The sequence below is a fragment of the Polypterus senegalus genome, chromosome 5, assembly GCF_016835505.1.
Source record: "Polypterus senegalus isolate Bchr_013 chromosome 5, ASM1683550v1, whole genome shotgun sequence".
Lineage (NCBI taxonomy): Eukaryota > Metazoa > Chordata > Cladistia > Polypteriformes > Polypteridae > Polypterus > Polypterus senegalus.
In genome coordinates this window covers 190,465,692-190,483,903 of record NC_053158.1, presented here as the reverse complement: position 1 = coordinate 190,483,903, position 18,212 = coordinate 190,465,692, and the positions used below count along the sequence as shown (strand labels likewise).

Genomic DNA, 18,212 nt, shown 5'->3' with positions numbered 1-18,212 from the left:
CACCCAACTGCACAGCAGCCATTGGGTTTGGGCATCATTCGCACCTTGAAAGTGAATTATTGCAAGGAAATGCCGAGAAAAATTCTCGTCTGCATAACCTGTAGACAGGAAACGATTCAAATTAACGTGAAAGAAGCTATTAAAATGACTGCAAACACCTGGACACAAATTGAAGAAAGCACTATAGCAACAAATACAGAATCTCATTACAACTAAATATTTTTTTAGGTCCCTGGCAGTTCACTATAACAGGATTTTACCTGTATTTGCACTACAGGCATACAAGCAGTAATGGGCACTCCACCTTTACCCACTCTGCAGAGTCAGTATCCAGCCAGGCTGGAGGAATGCTGGAGAAGCCCAAGGAGGAAAATCTGAGGCAGCAGTGGAGGAGAAGCACGTGGGGCAGAGGCAGATGCCTGTTGTTCAAGTTGGCAGATAAAGTGGCTGTATTCAAAGCCAAACTTGACTTAAGGGGCCAACAAGTGAACATTGGGATTTTTGATTTGTATTAAACGTTAGCGGAGGTTGTTAAAGATACCAAGCCAGGGACTTCTCCCAGATGGTGTATAAATCACCTATCTCAGCTTTCAAAAGAGTTTGAGCATTATTCCCAACCACAAAAGACCCCCGAAATGGGAAGGAATGGATCCATGACCCATTTGTGAATAAGGCAGTGTGACTCAACCTTGTCTTTGCTTAAAGAGGATCAACTGCTTGTGGCTGCAAATGATGGTGACCTTAAAAGTATGCTTAAGACAACTTCGAATCTCCATACGTTTTGGATTTAGGTTGCCACAAAAGCACTTAAAATGTCTGGTTCCATTTCCAACATCCTATCTTTGTGAGGCAGCATTTTCTGCAGTAACAGCAACCAAAACGAGACTGAACATAACCAACACACTTTGTGTGTCACTGTCTTCCATCGTTCCCAGATGGGACTGTCTGGTTGTAGGAAAACAAGCTCAGGGCTCCCACTGATTCTACATTATGGTAAGTTGTATAATTTCTATTACAATATTATAAGTTAATAATAGAAATGTAATGTAAAAATTGTGTATAAAACTGCCCAACGAACCCACCCCGAATCCCCTCCCCCACCGGTCCCTGGAAAAATCTGCTTCTATAAAAGCAGTTCTTGGAGTCAAAAAAGTTGGGGACCACTGTGGTAGGTGACTTTACTAGTAATATGAATTTTTTGCTTGTAAAAGAAACACATAAAATGTCAATGTGAAGTGTTCACATTTAGAATCATTAAACTAAGCTTCATATTACAAAAAGTGTATTTTGTTATTTGTAGAATTAGACAAAACATGGCACCCCTCTTCCTTGTCAAAGTCACAAAGAACTGAAGCCTATCCTTTTCAGCTGCACAAGGCATGACTCCATCCAGTATGGGAGAGTAAGCAGAAAAATCCTTCACCTAAAATAAGTCATGCCCAAAGTATACTATACTGTGTCAAGTGCTTATACAGTAAACACAGTATTTTAAGGTTTACATTTTGGCTGCAAGAGATCTCTTACTTTTAATCTACCTGCTCATTTGTTTTTTACAATACCAAGGGATTTCCTTGTAAACTTGCATGAACAACTATTGGCTCCTTCAATCTACAATTATAAAACTTGAAACTTACAACCTATGCTCAAGTGCAGGATGGAAACAAAGTATTTGTTTCCACTCAGCAAATTATTATGTATGGAAATTTCTACAAATGGTTCAGATCTCTTTCAAAAGCAAATACTGTAAAGCTCTAAACAAATTCCAGCAAGATGACAAGTAATCTTTCATGCCATCTGCAAACTGCCTTCAGTAGGTTTTAACTAAATATGCAGTGTGTCTGGGGTCTTTTTAAAACTGAAAATATTTTTTCCCAGTAAGGTGGTACAACATGAATCAAAGACTGCTTGTACTTCTAAACAACCATCACTCCATTGATTTTGACCAGATGACCCACTGTACATATGCATTATATACATCTGTTGCATTCTAGGTATATGTGTGTGTGTGTCTGCGTGCGTGCGCTTTTGTTAGTACTCTCTCTCTGGTACTCTTCTGAGGACACATACAAGTATGAATCTCAGTGCAGTACTACGGTATATACACAAGAATAAACATTAATATCATTGGGTGAAAAACACTAGACCCTGAACAATTACCCAGACACTTTGCAATAACACAGACTTCACTGGACTCGACAATTCCTCTTCTGACATACTGGAGTCTTTGTGAACAAAAATAAATCTATGGGAGTAGGAAAAATGTAGAAATTTACTGTGTCACGGATGAGATTATTGGTTACAATAGAAGTTAAAGCTGTTTCAATAGTGGAAATGGGTCAAAGACCAAAATTAAATATTCAAAGACAAGTTCCACATTGCAGTTTTCACTCAAAATGCTAAGTTTGTGTGTGTCACATTGCAGAGTACAATGACATTTGCTAAATTGTTAAGCTTTTGAATGAATGTAAATTTCGTCATAATGCCACAGTGATTGCTAAATATCACACTTTCATTTTGAGAGTTTGCAGAGGAGTACAGATCTCACAAGAATTGATACCTTGGTACTAATTTGGTATCCAAAGTCGAAAAGGTAATGGTACCAGCTAATTTATAGTATTGGTAGTACCATGAAAGTCTTGAGACTGCAAGTAGACAAATTACTTTGGAAGGCACAATAATGAGAAAAACAGGAGTAAAAAGTACATAACACAAACACACACACACAGTGTGTCCTACACATTTCCAATACATGAATTAAGGCATTGCACTCATTCTCCAATTGTAACAAACACTTACAAATGTCCCTTCAGTTCAAGAAACTATCCTGATTGCATACAGTTAAATGCCATGGTTTAACATGGGGGACCTTAAACGAATCCACATTTACGTGTGTAGGTCACTACAGCGGCAGTTCCAGAAAGTAAACATTGATGCAAGACTCAAACAATGTAGATATTTAACTTGCCCATACTGGTGATGTCACAAATTGCTGTTTTTTAATACCACAATAAAATATATTTAGTGTTTCAATTCTTCATAGAACAAGGCACTTCTCCATATCAATGTGTTTGGCTTTTGAAGGCATTTATTAGTATATATAAGCCATAAATGAAAGCACGTCATGTATACAAAGAATACACTGTACATGTAGAATGTAATGTTGCCTCACATTTCTATATTTGGCGGTCATTAACCTGTAGTCACGGTAATTTTCTAATTCTGAATTTGTACAGAGGCTAAGTAATAATAAAATATGATCTTCACATAAGAAACCTTAAACATCAAGACAAAGCCTGTTTAAAAGGAGTTCTGACAAAGGATTGACAAATTTGATTTCACAGACAAAGATTTTTAAAGTTAAGGCAAATGTAGAAGGGGGGGGAATTAAAGCATCAGGAGTTTGACATTTAAAATTTAAATTAATCTGACTCATCTCTTATACATTACTTTTCAGGTGAGGTAATGAAGCAAATATAAAATCTTACAACAGAAAACGTTAGTGCTTCACTGCTAAAACAGAATTTAAAACCATGTTGTTCCAACATCACCTTTAAGAGTTTAAATAGAAATCTCTCGAATTTATCCTGGAATTTACTAACAATACATACAACAATGTGCACATCCTAAGATACATCAGGGAGCTTGTGATGGTAACATTCTTCATAAACCCCATGCTAAAATCCCCTGAAGATCATAGCATGTGTAGTTACACAGGGGGGCTTTGGGTTCATAATTATCAAGACATAAAAATTGTTAAAGATATGTAAATATGCTGAATGAAGTATGAGAATGTTATATCCAGTTCAAATAGCATAAAATCAAAATTAAACTTAATGAATGGAGGTATAACAATGCAACAGAGGATATCATTTATATAAAGAAAAAAAAACAAACAAAAAAAACACACACAACATTGCTGAGCATGCCTACTTTACTGACAAGCTTAATTACTTTCCAGCACAGCCATGCTCACCACATTTTCTTGCAGCCATTACCTTGCTGCCCTGACAGGGGGCGGACATCATGTGAAGGTTCAACAGCTGTGATCTCTGTCCCTGACACCCATTTTGTCATGGTACTTAAATTACAAAACATTCCAAAACCTACAAGCTATTCTTCTGTTTGTAAAGTCCAAAACGCTCATTCTGCCTGACTGAGCCAACACAGGACCGGCACTCCATGAATGGTTAACAGCTGCCTTTTCATTCCCTACTGTTTTAATATTTAAAATGTGAGACATCAGAAAGATGGGTGTTTTGAACCTTGAAAACGGAAGAGACACATGTTCCTTTTTACTAGTTGCTACATACAATGCATTGAATTTCCTGATGAACATTTCTGCTAGTCCTCCTGTAAAACACAGCCCACACCTCTGACTAAGAAGAAAAATCAAACCAGTTTAATTTTTTATTGTAGCTAGTCGCAGACTAGCTGATCTCAGTCTTAGGTATGTCACATTAGACAACTGGAAGCACAACAACTGTCTCAACCTCACTAAGATTATGTAAATGAAGGCTAAGACTAAAAAATCACTGGAAAAGTCATCCAATGTGACATGGGCTTTAGCTGCAGGTACTTGTAGACGCAACTGTTATCTGTAGAAAAGATATACTATGAACTGCCCACCAACTCCAAAAACAGGTACGAATCACTATGAAGTCACATACTGATTTGCCAAAGGTGAGAGCTACAGCATATGAAGAGAGGCAAGATTGTTGCAACTGCAGTCATTAAATGCAACAGGTCTTCTATAGAAAACATGTGGCAAGTTGTTTCTAAATGCAGCTTTGACACTTCCTTTAGGCTCTATCACGATCCCTCTTTCACTCTGGTCCTGAAGGGAAAAAAAAAAAGGAGTTTCTCCTCTATTAACAGGTTGACTTTTATCCAATTACAGAAAAATAAAGGGGAGGACTTGGCTAAGCTTAGCTTTAAAAAGGTACAAGTAAAACCACTGTACTTGTGATTACAACTAGATACAAATACAGCCTGACCCCTTCAATTCAACTGCTAGTATTAGGAATCATTCTCCAATGGGATATATTAAATACATGCTAGCTTTAAGTTACTGACACACATCTAGACATTTCTTTGCCTTACAAGACTGCACAGACATTTACATTTTCAAAGCTGTTCCATGAGAGGAGTGTGAAAAGCATGACCCACTAAGTTTTCAAACACAAGTATGAACGCTGCATAGTACAACTTACAACGTCTGCTATCGCAACAGGTAATCAGAAATGTAATGCACAGCTGAACAAAGGGGTGCATGAATTGAGAAAAGGCAACAAACCATAAACGTTCACTTTTGTACATGTGTACAATTCTCATACACCAACTAAAAACACAAAATTGGAAGGAGAAACTAAAGAATTAATATTCTATATTCAAAATGCAGTTCTTAAAATGCTTTACCTCTAAACCTGTGCAGGTACTGTACATAATAAAATATCTGTCTTTAACCAGGTTAACCAACCACTGAACAAACTCCAGATAAATGCATGGTTTGGTGACTGGCTTCAGAAATCAAGGAACGGCTTTAAACAAACTTTGCTACAAATTAGTAATATGTCTAAAAGTACTTTTCAGCTAAACGAAATTCAGTCTATTGTCCCATGAAGAAAAATATGGGGTGTTCCTACTTTTTACTGAGATACAAGATTAAACATACAAATATTTTCATCATGAAATATAACCTATGAACAAGTAAATAAAACATAACCGTGAACAGAATATTTCTAGTATAATGCAAGACCTTACATATTGCATAGGAAAAAAAATGAAACCAACATCAAGACATGACTAATAACCAAGAACAAAGATAACAGCCATAATTTATGCGTTTTAGACTTGGGGCCTTGAACCTGTGACATTATAGGAATGGAATGATTGGAATTGTAAACATAATGGGTAAGTTATGTCCAAGAGCACACCATGCTTTTCAGAATATATGTTTAATATTCCTGTCAAATTTAATTGCCGTTTCACAATTTAACCTATTCTGTTTCAGTTGCAGACATTAAAATTTCCAAACCAAGCCAGAAGAATAAGACAAACCAAATATAAAGATTTAATGCTAGAATTCACACTATAAAGACTTGACTCACTAAAACATTACATGACTTATGGTTGGAGAGGACAAACTTTACTGTAGCTGCTGAATCACGTAGCATTGAGGATGTCAGATTACATGACTGCCTCATGGCATCTCAGCACAGCAAACATGAGTCATTGGACAGAAAAGTATCTTTCATTTTTCCTGCACAAAAGCTCTCGCTTTCCACAGGTGTTTATAGCTTTCAACAATCTACACTGCCTGGTGTTTTACATAGTTCTTGAAGGTGAATGATGTTTCTTCTAAAATAAAATTATCAGTTCCTTAGTACCACTGCATCAATGACTGGTTTCATTCTAATTAGGTAGGTTTACTATCATTTCATCATTGGTCAATTTTAATTTGAACTTGCTCTCTAATAATTATTGAAGGAAATATAAAAAAGAAATTAAATAAACATATCCCGGAGAAGACAATGGGCGACATGCCATCCTCACAGACATCCATTTCCAGAGAGAAAAACAAAAAAAGCAGAGACTGAGACCCAACTTGCCATGCCTTTAAAACCTTTCATGGCCATCAACTTTGTCATGCAGCATATCACTGGATGGCAGAAAAAAAAAAAAAAGTCAAGCTGGCAATACTTTAGAAGAAAAAAAACAAACAAAAAAAAAAAAACACTGCAATGGAAAGTCAACACGCAGTTGCCTAACTTGACATACAATGTGATTTCTAGTCATGCAATATGAAATTTTCAGGTGACGAGACCAACAACTGCAGATTTCAAGATTGACGTCCCCCCCGACTAGAAGTTCTGTAATGGTATAATGGCTTCAATCTTTTCGGTATACCTTTTGGTTCTTTTCAGATCCACTTTCAACAAAAAGAAAATAGATAAATATGGTCATCAGCAGAGCCTAGTGATAGTATTGATCTGTATATTACCTTAAAATATCCTGTAGCTAAAAACAAAGTGTTTTACTGTTCCTTTTTAGGTAGGTTACATAAGTTTTTCAGAAATGTCTTCAGGATGCATCAATTTAAGTCTCCAAGAACAAAAGAAAAAGAAAAAAACATAATGCACTACAAAGAACCACTGAAATTGAGCATCAATTTGCAATTCAACCAATCTGTCACATGTAGGCGGAGGAATGCAGTGGGTAACCTGTTGCCTCAACATCAAATGAACACCCTTGTATCTGCCCCGTTTACATGTCCTGCCTTTGACACTTTGAGAAGAGTTATCCTACTACTTATAAAGGGAAAGGTCTAGAAGTAACTTTGTTTGTACAGTGGAGGAAATAATTATTTGACCCCTCACTGATTTTGTAAGTTTGTCCAATGACAAAGAAATGAAAAGTCTCAGAACAGTATCATTTCAATGGTAGGTTTATTTCAACAGTGGCAGATTGCACATCAAAAGGAAAATCGAAAAAATAACTTTAAATAAAAGATAGAAATTGATTTGCATTTCATTGAGGGAAATAAGTTTTTGAACCCTCTAACAAAAAAAGACTTAATACTTAGTGGAAAAACCCTTGTTTGCAAGCACAGAGGTCAAACGTTTCTTGTAATTGATGACCAAGTTTGCACATTTTAGGAGGAATGTTGGTCCACTCCTCTTTGCAGATCATCTCTAAATCCCTAAGGTTTGAGGCTGTCTCTGTGCTACTCTGAGCTTGAGCTCCTCCATAGGTTTTCTATTGGATTAAGGTCCAGAGACTGACTAGGCCACTCCATGACCTTAATGTGCTTCTTCTTGAGCCACTCCTTTGTTGCCTTTGCTGTATGTTTTGGGTCATTGTCGTGCTGGAACACCCATCCACGATCCATTTTCAGTTTCCTGGCAGAGGGAAGGAGATTGTCGCTCAGGATTTCACGATACATGGCTCCGTCCATTTTCCTGTTAATGCGATTAAGTTGTCCTGTGCCCTTAGCAGAAAAACACCCCCAAAGCAAAATGTTTCCACCCCCATGCTTGACGGTGGGGACGGTGTTTTGGGGTCATAGGCAGCATTTTTCTTCCTCCAAACACAGCGAGTTGAGTTAATGCCAAAGAGCTCTATTTTGGTCTCATCAGACCACAGCACCTTCTCCCAGTCACTCTCTGAATCATTCAGGTGTTCATTGGCAAACTTCAGACGGGCCTGCACATGTGCCTTCTTGAGCAGGGGACCTTGCGAGCCCTGCAGGATTTTAATCCATTGCGGTGTAATGTGTTTCCAATGGTTTTCTTGGTGACTGTGGTCCCTGCTAATTTGAGGTCATTAACTAACTCCTCCCGTGTAGTTCTAGGATTCTTTTTCACCTTTCTCAGAACCATTGACACCCCACGAGGTGAGATCTTGCGTGGAGCCCCAGAGCGAGGTCGATTGATGGTCATTTTGTGCTCCTTCCATTTTGAACAATCGCACCAACAGTTGTCACCTTCTCTCCCAGCTTCTTGCTAATGGTTTTGTAGCCCATTCCAGCCTTGTGCAGGTCTACAATTTTGTCTCTGACATCCTTGGACAGCTCTTTGGTCTTTCCCATGTTGTAGAGTGTGGAGTCTGCTTGATTGATTGATTCTGTGGACAGGTGTCTTTTATACAGGTGACTAGTTAAGACAGGTGTCCTTAATGAGGGTGACTAATTGAGTAGAAGTGTCTAACCACTCTGTGGGAGCCAGAACTCTTAATGGTTGGTAGGGGTTCAAAACTTATTTCCCTCAATGAAATGCAAATCAATTTCTATCTTTTATTTAAAGTTATTTTTCGATTTTCCTTTTGATGTGCAATCTGCCACTGTTGAAATAAACCTACCATTGAAATGATACTGTTCTGAGACTTTTCATTTCTTTGTCATTGGACAAACTTACAAAATCAGTGAGGGGTCAAATAATTATTTCCTCCACTGTACCTGCCTAACAGGGAGGTTTCACCATAACCAGAACTCGACTTTACTGATTTTTTTCCTAGCTGAATGTAAGACACATCCACATGGATGAAACAGTACACCCAAAACAAAAAAAAAACAAACAACATTAGTCACTCTGCAACAAATGCAAGGACAAATATCATCCTTCATACCTATTTAATATATGTATATATAAAATCCGATGATTAAAATCAAAATCAGGACAACTATAAAGTACTTCAAACCTTAGACAAAGACAGACAGGATTTTTCTGTTAATGTGCAAAACTTTTCCTTAGTTTTTTTTTTTTTTAAGCAAGAGGTTGCACTTTAAACACTTATTTGTAAACAGCACAAAACCAGTCACAAAAGTCACTTGGTTCGAGTGTTACAACACTTTTAAATGGTCCCACCAGACCACTCGGTAAGAAATACAGCTTCACATACACCATCTACTTAGCCATTTTAGACACAAAACTGATATGATTAACCACTATGTTTCTGCAGTTGTTAATTAAACTAGAGTAATAGATTACCAACAGAAATTCAATATGCATATTTCCTTAACTGAAATACTGCTCAACCAACCAGCTCTTACCCAAATGAAAATTATGTTAATTACCACAAAGCTAATGAAACAAACACAATATTGGTTTAAAATTTTGAAGTTTACTGAAAAGAGATGTGCTTTATGTAAAAATTCAGTTAGTAAAACAGTGAACTAAAAAAAGAAAATATTCTTAACTCAGCATATAGGGTGAAAACATCCACAGTCTTTTGACACAGACCCTACAGAAGTGTTTTGTTTCCAAAATGTCATTTAGCACATCATTATAACAGATTCATCTTCAGCTACAGCTCCCCCAGCCACCACCCCAAAATTAAAATTTACAGAAAACACAACCATGGCAGCTCAAGGCGTATTGTACCTAAAAAAAAACACACAACACAATAAAAAATACAGGTCCGCCATACTTTAGTCTTCATGCACTAACCCTGGGTAAATACTCAAAAAAAGGATTACAGAAATTAAAAGCACAGAAAGTACTGCAAGACAGTCACTGTAAAGATGTATCCAGATATATTTTAACCCAGGCTTATGCATACCAATAGTCAGTAAATACTTGCTTTGCTTTGTACAATTAAAATATGCTTTTTTATATTTTTTTTTGCCAAGTTACTAAATGGAACTGACAAATTCTGCTAGTCTTGTTAGGGACAATAAAATGATTTTGAATCAAGTATACAATAACAGTTAAAAATAAAAGAATAATTTGGATAATGTCCTTGAAACCTGCCACATAATGCAGAGAAGCTAAAGATATAGCAGTAATCAAAACAGCTACAAGTACTAGACCCACTCCTGATCCAGTGTGCAGTCCCAAGTCATCTAAAACTGGCCTCCAGCTAAAAACTACAAAAGATGCACATTAACAAAAAACATTTCTGAACATCTAACTCAATGCTTCATTGATACTTAAAATTTACTTAAGAGTCTTTTATAGTGAAAAAACATCTAATACAATCAGATCTGCGCTAATAAACCACTCATACATCTATTGTTTTTCCATTTCTTATTACTGAAAGCAAGCAGCTGTGGCCAACAGATTTACACCAAGAAAATTAATGTTTACATTAACAAAGAGCACATGAAGATGCAATGTAAGGGCACATTGCTGACACTCTTAAAGGTTTCAAACAAAATGTAATCAGTACTGCAAAGGTCTTTATAGACACAGTTTACTCAGGAATGTCACCTGACAGTACAAAGAACTGAAAAAACATTTATGCAAACTGTCACTCATGGGATGGTTATGATCAACAGAAGTGCCACATAAAACCTTCAATAATGCAAAAGTGTGTACTGGGTACTGTGTGTCCATTCCCTAAAGTCATATGCAACTGGCTCTAAAAAACAAAGATGCTGATGTCCAACATCATCATCTACAAGAGAACCAAAGACAAAGTGTGTGTGAAAGGCTCCACATAGATAGAATTAAATATTCATCAGGCAGTGTGGCACAGTGGTTAAGACTTAGATTATCAACACCAGGTGATAAGCCAAGTTTCTTATAGGTGTTGACTGGTTCAGTGCAATTACTGGCTTGCAAAGTGGCATAGCTGTTAAGTTGTAGACATTCAAAACCAGAGTCTGCAGGTTTAAATCCCAGAGACTAATTATGAGCAACTCACATCTCCTACCTGTATTTCATTTTGAGGGAAAAAAATAAATGCAGTCAATCATGTATAAAATGTTAAGTCTTTTTGGGTAAATATGTTAACCATGTTAAGTCTTTTTGGGTAAATATGTTAACCAAATAATAACTAAAAATACAGATTCTGTCAAGGTCAGCTGTGTTGAATTCTGGGTTAAGTATACAGGTACTGTACAGGCTGCTGGAGGTAACACTTCAGATGTTGGAGCCTACTTTTCTCATGTTTGTATGGGCAGGTTTCCTTTACATTAGATGTATTATGGCATAGTGGTTAAGGCTTTGGACTTCAAACACTGGAGTTTTGGTGCCCAAATCAGGCTACTGACACTGTGACCCTGAGAATGTCACTTCACCTGCCTGTACTACAAAGGGAAAAACAAAAGAAATGTAACCAACTGCATTTTAAATGTGGCAAGATGCCTTGGATAAAGGCATTAGTCAAAAAATAAAAATATATATACGAGTCTTAATCATACCATACTGTGCAGTCTATCCTAAGCTCACATAGGTTGATAAAGTAATACACCTAATTGAACTATTTGGAATTGCAAATTAAACTTGCATGCAAGTCACTGGAATGTTTGAAGAATAACACTGGTATTCTTAATTAAACTTTACATATTAGAAGTGGTCAGGAATTTGAACAGTCTCCAGCAACTGGAAGGCAGCAGCAGTGCAGAAAATCCACAACCACGCTGCTGCTCAATAAAAAAGTACAACTTAACACTTCATATCACTAACAAGCAACTATGTAGAGAGAATTTTTCATGAAAAATATTCTATACCAGACACAAAAACACCTGCACAACTAGCAATTAATAAAATCTCTAAATGGGACAGGAAAATTACTATATTTAAACACTATAAAGGTCTAGGTCCCTGTTCCTACCAGGGCACCTGCGAGCATGTAGAACAAATTGTCTCCATGAGTGATGCCAAAAAAACACTATGCCAACGGCAATACACCTGTATAATGCTTCACTCTGACTGTAACAGCCAAGTCAGATTTCGTTTCTTCAATTGTAATCATTCTGGTGTGTATCTGGGATGGGTTTGTTGTACATCATAACATAAAACGCATTGAGCCTCTATAAAAAGCTATAAAAAACACTCTGGGGAAAAATAAAGTTCTACCCAAAACTGACTAGTTCATTGATCTACACGTGTATCGATCAGTTTTGTATTACTAGACAGCAGTCACCCTAACATGACATTCATTAAAAAAACATAAAAAGTAAACAGGCATGTCATCTTTGAGTTTTGGTTCCAAGTGCATTGAAATGCTGCTCCTTTAAAGAAATTCAATTGTAAACACACTTGTTATTCATGGTTATCAATAATAAAACAGAAAATCTGAAATACTTGAAAAAGTAACACCATTAACAGTGTCACATGCGTACTCCTCACACAGCGTAATCGGCTGCCTTAAATGCGCCGCTGAACGGTGAACCGCGAATGTACTATCCCAGGTACCGATTCCTGTCAAGTGTCAATTCTCAACAACTTGGATAATTTATTAAGAACGTTATTCTCGCTCCACTTGTCATCGAACGTGGTCACATACCCAAAGACACCTACAGCAAAAATCATTCCTGAAAATGATTAACTTCTGAGGAGTTAACCAAAAATAGATCTGGTGCTTCGCTAAAACCGTTAACTCCAATTTACCCAACAGATAGTGGAAGCGTGTTACACAGCGCTTACTGCACCATGAACCATTTGCAAAGTCACAAAACTCCACAGTTCCACAGACTTAAGCCACTTGAGTGCGGTTGAATCACAATCTTCACTCTACCCTAATGCGTTTGCCTGTGTGGTTTATCAAACACTAGAGCTTCCCATTCTGCAATTTACTGTACTGAAACGAATATGACCTGCGTCAGCCAGCAGATAAGACGGACCGACATATACATGGGGATCACAAAGCCTATAAGTGATGTAATTACATCACAAGCCCAGAGTTCCAAGTCAACTATGCATTTCTGAAGATGTTTGACAGTAGTGAATTGCGCCTCGCCTCCCAAGCGTACAACTCTATCGGCTCACCGGCTCCCTCTTCATGTAGAAGCTGGAAACTGCACCAACACGAGGCCCAACCCAGAAAAAGACAGGCAACAAAATGGCGGACACAGATGCGGTCACGTGACCCCTTTGTACCCTGCAAGCCCCTTCTGCCCCAGATCCGCCAACGACAACCGACCTCCCGTGCACGTTTCCCACATAGCATGTATCCATTTTCCAAATGGCGATACCGGAGAGCGAGTGGAGTGTGAACAGGCGGCGGATTAGCAGCGCGTCTTTCTCGGCATTGGGCGCTGCGGCGGCCATTTTGTGCAAGCTTGCGCAGACAAGATAGGGGCGCCCCGGTACACTCAAAAAGCCTGGTTATACTGCAAAGGCTTAGGTTTACTTAAACTTTAAAACATACCGATTCCTCCTCCTTTTCCATCCCCGTCGGCATCTGCGGCACGGCCCGGTTAATAGAGGCATATTCGTGCAGGTCAGGTAAGTCCTCGCAGCGGAAGACGGGTAATGGCTTTGAAGCGTCCAGCGCCCGTGCCCGAAATGACAATTTACTCATTTTTTAGATTTCGAGATACAGCATAAATCTATCCGATCCCCTAAAATGCAAAACTGTCTCAGTTTGAGTTCTCATGGAGGAGTCCGTGGGTTTCTCCAAGTAATCTAGTGCTGGATAGGATGGGAAAAAATATGGCGATGCAAGCGGAGCCGGGAAGGCCCGGATCTTGATCGCTGCCTCACGTTCTCTTTTTTTTCCGTCGCTCCGCTCTCTCTCTGCTTGGTTCAATACGCCATGGCCAACATGGCGGACATTAAAAACTCTTTAACTCTCCGCTCGCTCCTCGCGGCCCAACCCCCCGATCAGAAAACAGCCATTCCCACGCGGCCCGGCGCGCGTGCGCGCGTTCGCGGTGCTCGGGGAAGGGAGGGAGGGGCCAGCGCTCCACACTAGAGAGAGCTCGAAATAAACAGCCGGGCGTGCCCCTCCCCCTCCCAGACGAGGGCGCCGCAGACAACAACAACAATAATAATAAGAAGGGGGCGGGGCGGGCCGAGTGAAAGAGGAGCGTGCGCGCAACCAGCGCAGCTAACCGGCTCGGGTACGTGCGCGTGGCCACAGACTCTGCCTGCTGGCTGAGCGAGCGAGCGAGCGGGCGGCAGCGTGTATGACGATACACGAGAAACTCAGAAATCGCGGGAGGACTACGTCAGACTTAAGCCAGGATATTTTAACTGCTTAATCAACCTTCACATATTTTGGGTATTGACAGCTACATTTTATGTTTGGGTATATTAAAATTCCGCACATCCATAATGCACAACAGACGCAATTGGTTGTGGTTAGTTGTGATATAGTGAAACAATGTGATTTACATTGACTTGTTTGGCTAACGTCTTTATCCAAGGCGACTTGTAATATCTGAAGTAAAACTGGTTATATTTATTTTGAGTTTTCCTAATTGCTACACAGGCAGGTGAAGCGATTTGTTCCTGGTCACACTGTCAGCAGTGTGATTTGAACCCACAACCTCAAGATTTGAGGTTCAAATACCTGACCACTATCCCAATAATATAAACGAAACCTACCCACCCAAACACGAGAAAAATAGGCTCCTACAACTGAAAGTGTCGTTACTCCCAGCAGTCTTTATTACTACTATACGTTTTTTCCTCAAATTGGAACACAGGCAGGTGAGGTGACTTACTCATGGTCAGGGTCTGTAATGGGATTTGAACCCACAGCCTCCAGGTTTGAATATCAAAGCCTTAACCACTACGCCTGACCGAGCCAATTACCTAGCCTTGATCGTCTGCATTCAAAAATGTAACCGATGATGAATGCAAAGTCAGACTGATATTCGTAGCTCCATACCACTACCATCTTTTATTTTTAAGTAAACCGAAGCAGCAACGAGGTAAAAACGTCTCGTCTACCTTTTCCGCAAGATTAGTAAAATGTCGCCCTCTTGTGACCAATACACGCGGAGATCGCTTCTAAAAGGAAAACAGTTACGTAACTATCCCGACCCCTTTTTTGCTTGTAAACGCTTAAGAATAATTGTCGTTTTACATCCTCCTCAAGATCCTAATACGTGTGCATAACTTCCAATTCAACACATCTCGCATTAACATCCAACTCCTAGAAATGTTTTAGTCAAGCATGAAGCACTTGTGCAAAGTCCAAGTGGACACTTAAAAATGAATCTGAAGGCCTACAATGCAAGAAATGGTAGTGAATGTAATGCATGTTCAATGCCTTGCACGAATACTCATATACATGCATGCATGCTATCCAAGAATTTGGATACTCTAGATTTTAAATCTAGAGTAACTAACCTGATTACCACTGGATTAGCAGGACAGATTAAGAAGCAATGAGGAGACCATGGGGCAGCACACTGACATAATGGTAATGCTGCCTTGCAGCAAGGAGACCAAGGTTCAGGTCTCAGGTCCTCTCTGTGCAGAGTTTGCATCTTCTTCTCGTGTTGGCATGGATTTCATCCACTGTCCAAGGGCATACAGGTTAGACTGGCGATGCTAAATTGGTCCTTGTTTGTATGTGTGTGTGTTTTCACCCTGTAATGGAATGTATTTACAGGGATGCTTTCAATTAGATACCGATTTTATCTTGATTTGATTTAGTGTGTGCGGATATTTGAAATGGTGCCTTTTTTTTTTTTTTTAAAGAGATTACTTAATCATGAATAGAGAACATTAATATAAATGTGACGAATTTCAGTAACATTTTACTTGAAGGGTATCTACACAGTGACTTCATAACATAGTCATCACCATGGAATGACATTTAAAAAGCAACACTGGATTAGTAATGAACAGTTAACATCAGTATTTGCAAAATGTGGAACAAAATATTATAGCTCTTTTAAATAATAAAAAAATTAGATCACTGCACTCATTCAGACTTCACCATAATTTAACAGGTATTGCCACACATTATGGGGGAGCTCCTTGTTTTAATACAATACAATGACATTTACTTTATACAACATCTATATCATTTTGTGAATAATATTACTATAAAAAAAATCAAATAGTGCTTAAATAAGAAATGTTATTCAGTAACTTATGAATCTCCATGTAGACACCCTGCAACTAAACTTATCTAAATTTACTTCCCTACTGGACATTGAAAATCTTAAAATTAGCTGAAATTAAAAGATACAGCAGAAGTGTCTTTAATTGTATAGGTTATACACATTTTCAGTTGCTTATGTGTAACAGTCACATTAATCAGTCTTGAAAATGTGTCCTAATAATTCCTCCTCAGAAAAAAAAGAAAGCTTTTAAAAGGGATCTAGAATTGATGCATGTTGACTGTAGCGTTGGATGAATGGAACATAAAGACAAAGAACCAGCCATCGTGACTGACAACGCCACTAATATGATCCTCACAGTACAGCTGATGGAGCTACTTCAGGTCAACTGCTTTACGGACATGCTCACTTTGGTATTGCAGGCTACTGTGAAAAGTCCAACAATTACCAGTTTGTGCAGCCGGGTGAGGCACATTGCAAACTTTTTCCACTGTAGCAGTACAGCTAGCCACATGCTTAAAGAGAAGCAACATACAAATTTGGGATTGATGCAGTCCCATGATGGAACAGTGCATTGGAAATGCTAGAAAGGTTTTTGGAACAGCCAGCCATCTCAGCAGTGAGGTTGCTCCCGGTGTGATTGTTACTCAGCGCCCTGGTCTGCAACACATCCGCCACAGGTGTCCAGTCATTTTTAATGTGGTGACATGAGAGCAGCTTCAGTGCTTTCCTCAAGATCTTCATAAAGCCTAAGTAACTAGAACATAACTCATTTTCTTTCTGGGTGGTACAGCATACAGCAGTTCCAAAACACGTATCATTTGTTGAAAGCCCTCGTTTTCAACAGTGTAGGGTCTCACATCTTTATAGATAAAAATTGCTATAGATTGTTATTTTTTGGGCACAAGGTGAATTAAATGGAAGTATGAAGCTAAATGCCATATCCAGTGCAGACTGATTAGGCAATACATTTGGATGTTGACGGAGATTACATTTATGGTTGATATCGGGATAAAAGATTTTTCAAATGTGTTGTGTTGCAATACTTCTGAGTTGCACAGCTTACATTTGGCTTTGCTTTAATCCAGTTGTTCTTTACCAACTCACTGTTCGGGTCCGTAGTAAGTCTACACATTTGACTTAACTATAGGCACTAATTACAGTTGAGGAGGACTCATCGTTTTATGTGAGGCAGTAAAGTGCTTTTTCCATAAAAAGTCAACAGGTGCATTAGCGACATTTGCTGGATCAAATGCCAGAAATGAAGATGAGAAAAATATCTAGTAATTTAGCAGGCTAAAGATTCACAAGATCAATATTGAAACTTTAAGAATCAATATTGAATTGTTAAAATGAAAAACAATTAAATAAAATAGATATTTTTACCCAGGCTTAATGCTTTGCACGCAATGCTTACTAGGATGGGATCCAACTCTGCCATGACCTTGCTCAGGATAAAGTAGGATGAGGAAATGGATGAATGGGGAGACCACCTTTCAAACTCAAACTGGGAAAAAGTCCCATCATAAAAAACAACACTGTCACACCAAGAGGGACATTGTTACATGTATTTGTGTGTGGTTTTCTAGGTTTACGCCTACTGACTAATGTACGTACAATTAAATATTCTTTTGACATTACAAATGCTATGCCTATAAAATAATGCATTGCAAAACTGCACTTCAAGTTTGATAAAAAAATACAAAAATACAACCAAGTACAGAGAATAAAAATATATACAATAGCACCTTTCCCATAATCAAAGCACTTCAAAGTTTATAAGGAATAGGAGTAAAAGCCAAGATGACATTAACAATACAGGATACAAAATAATATCAGACACTAAATGATACATAAATACTGTTATTGAAACTCTGGGATATAAAATTAGAGTAAACAACAAACAGGAAAAATTACATGAAGAAACACCACAATCTGTGTATGCTTACATGGAGGAATATAAAGA

General features: G+C 38.4%; 1 protein-coding gene across 3 annotated transcripts in view; it reads right to left on the bottom strand.

Annotated features, from left to right (window-relative positions):
• Positions 1-18,212, bottom strand: part of epc1a (enhancer of polycomb homolog 1 (Drosophila) a) — a 119,451-nt gene that overhangs the window by 67,883 nt on the left and 33,356 nt on the right. For 2 of the 3 annotated variants that reach the window (XM_039753829.1, XM_039753830.1), the window contains exon 1: positions 13,594-14,126. The exons of the other annotated variant lie outside the window; for it this stretch is intronic. In XM_039753829.1, the coding sequence (XP_039609763.1) occupies positions 13,594-13,746 (153 nt within the window). In that variant the 5' untranslated portion in view covers positions 13,747-14,126. Of the gene's footprint in view, positions 1-13,593; positions 14,127-18,212 lie in introns of those variants that run through there. 3 annotated transcript variants of the gene reach the window in all.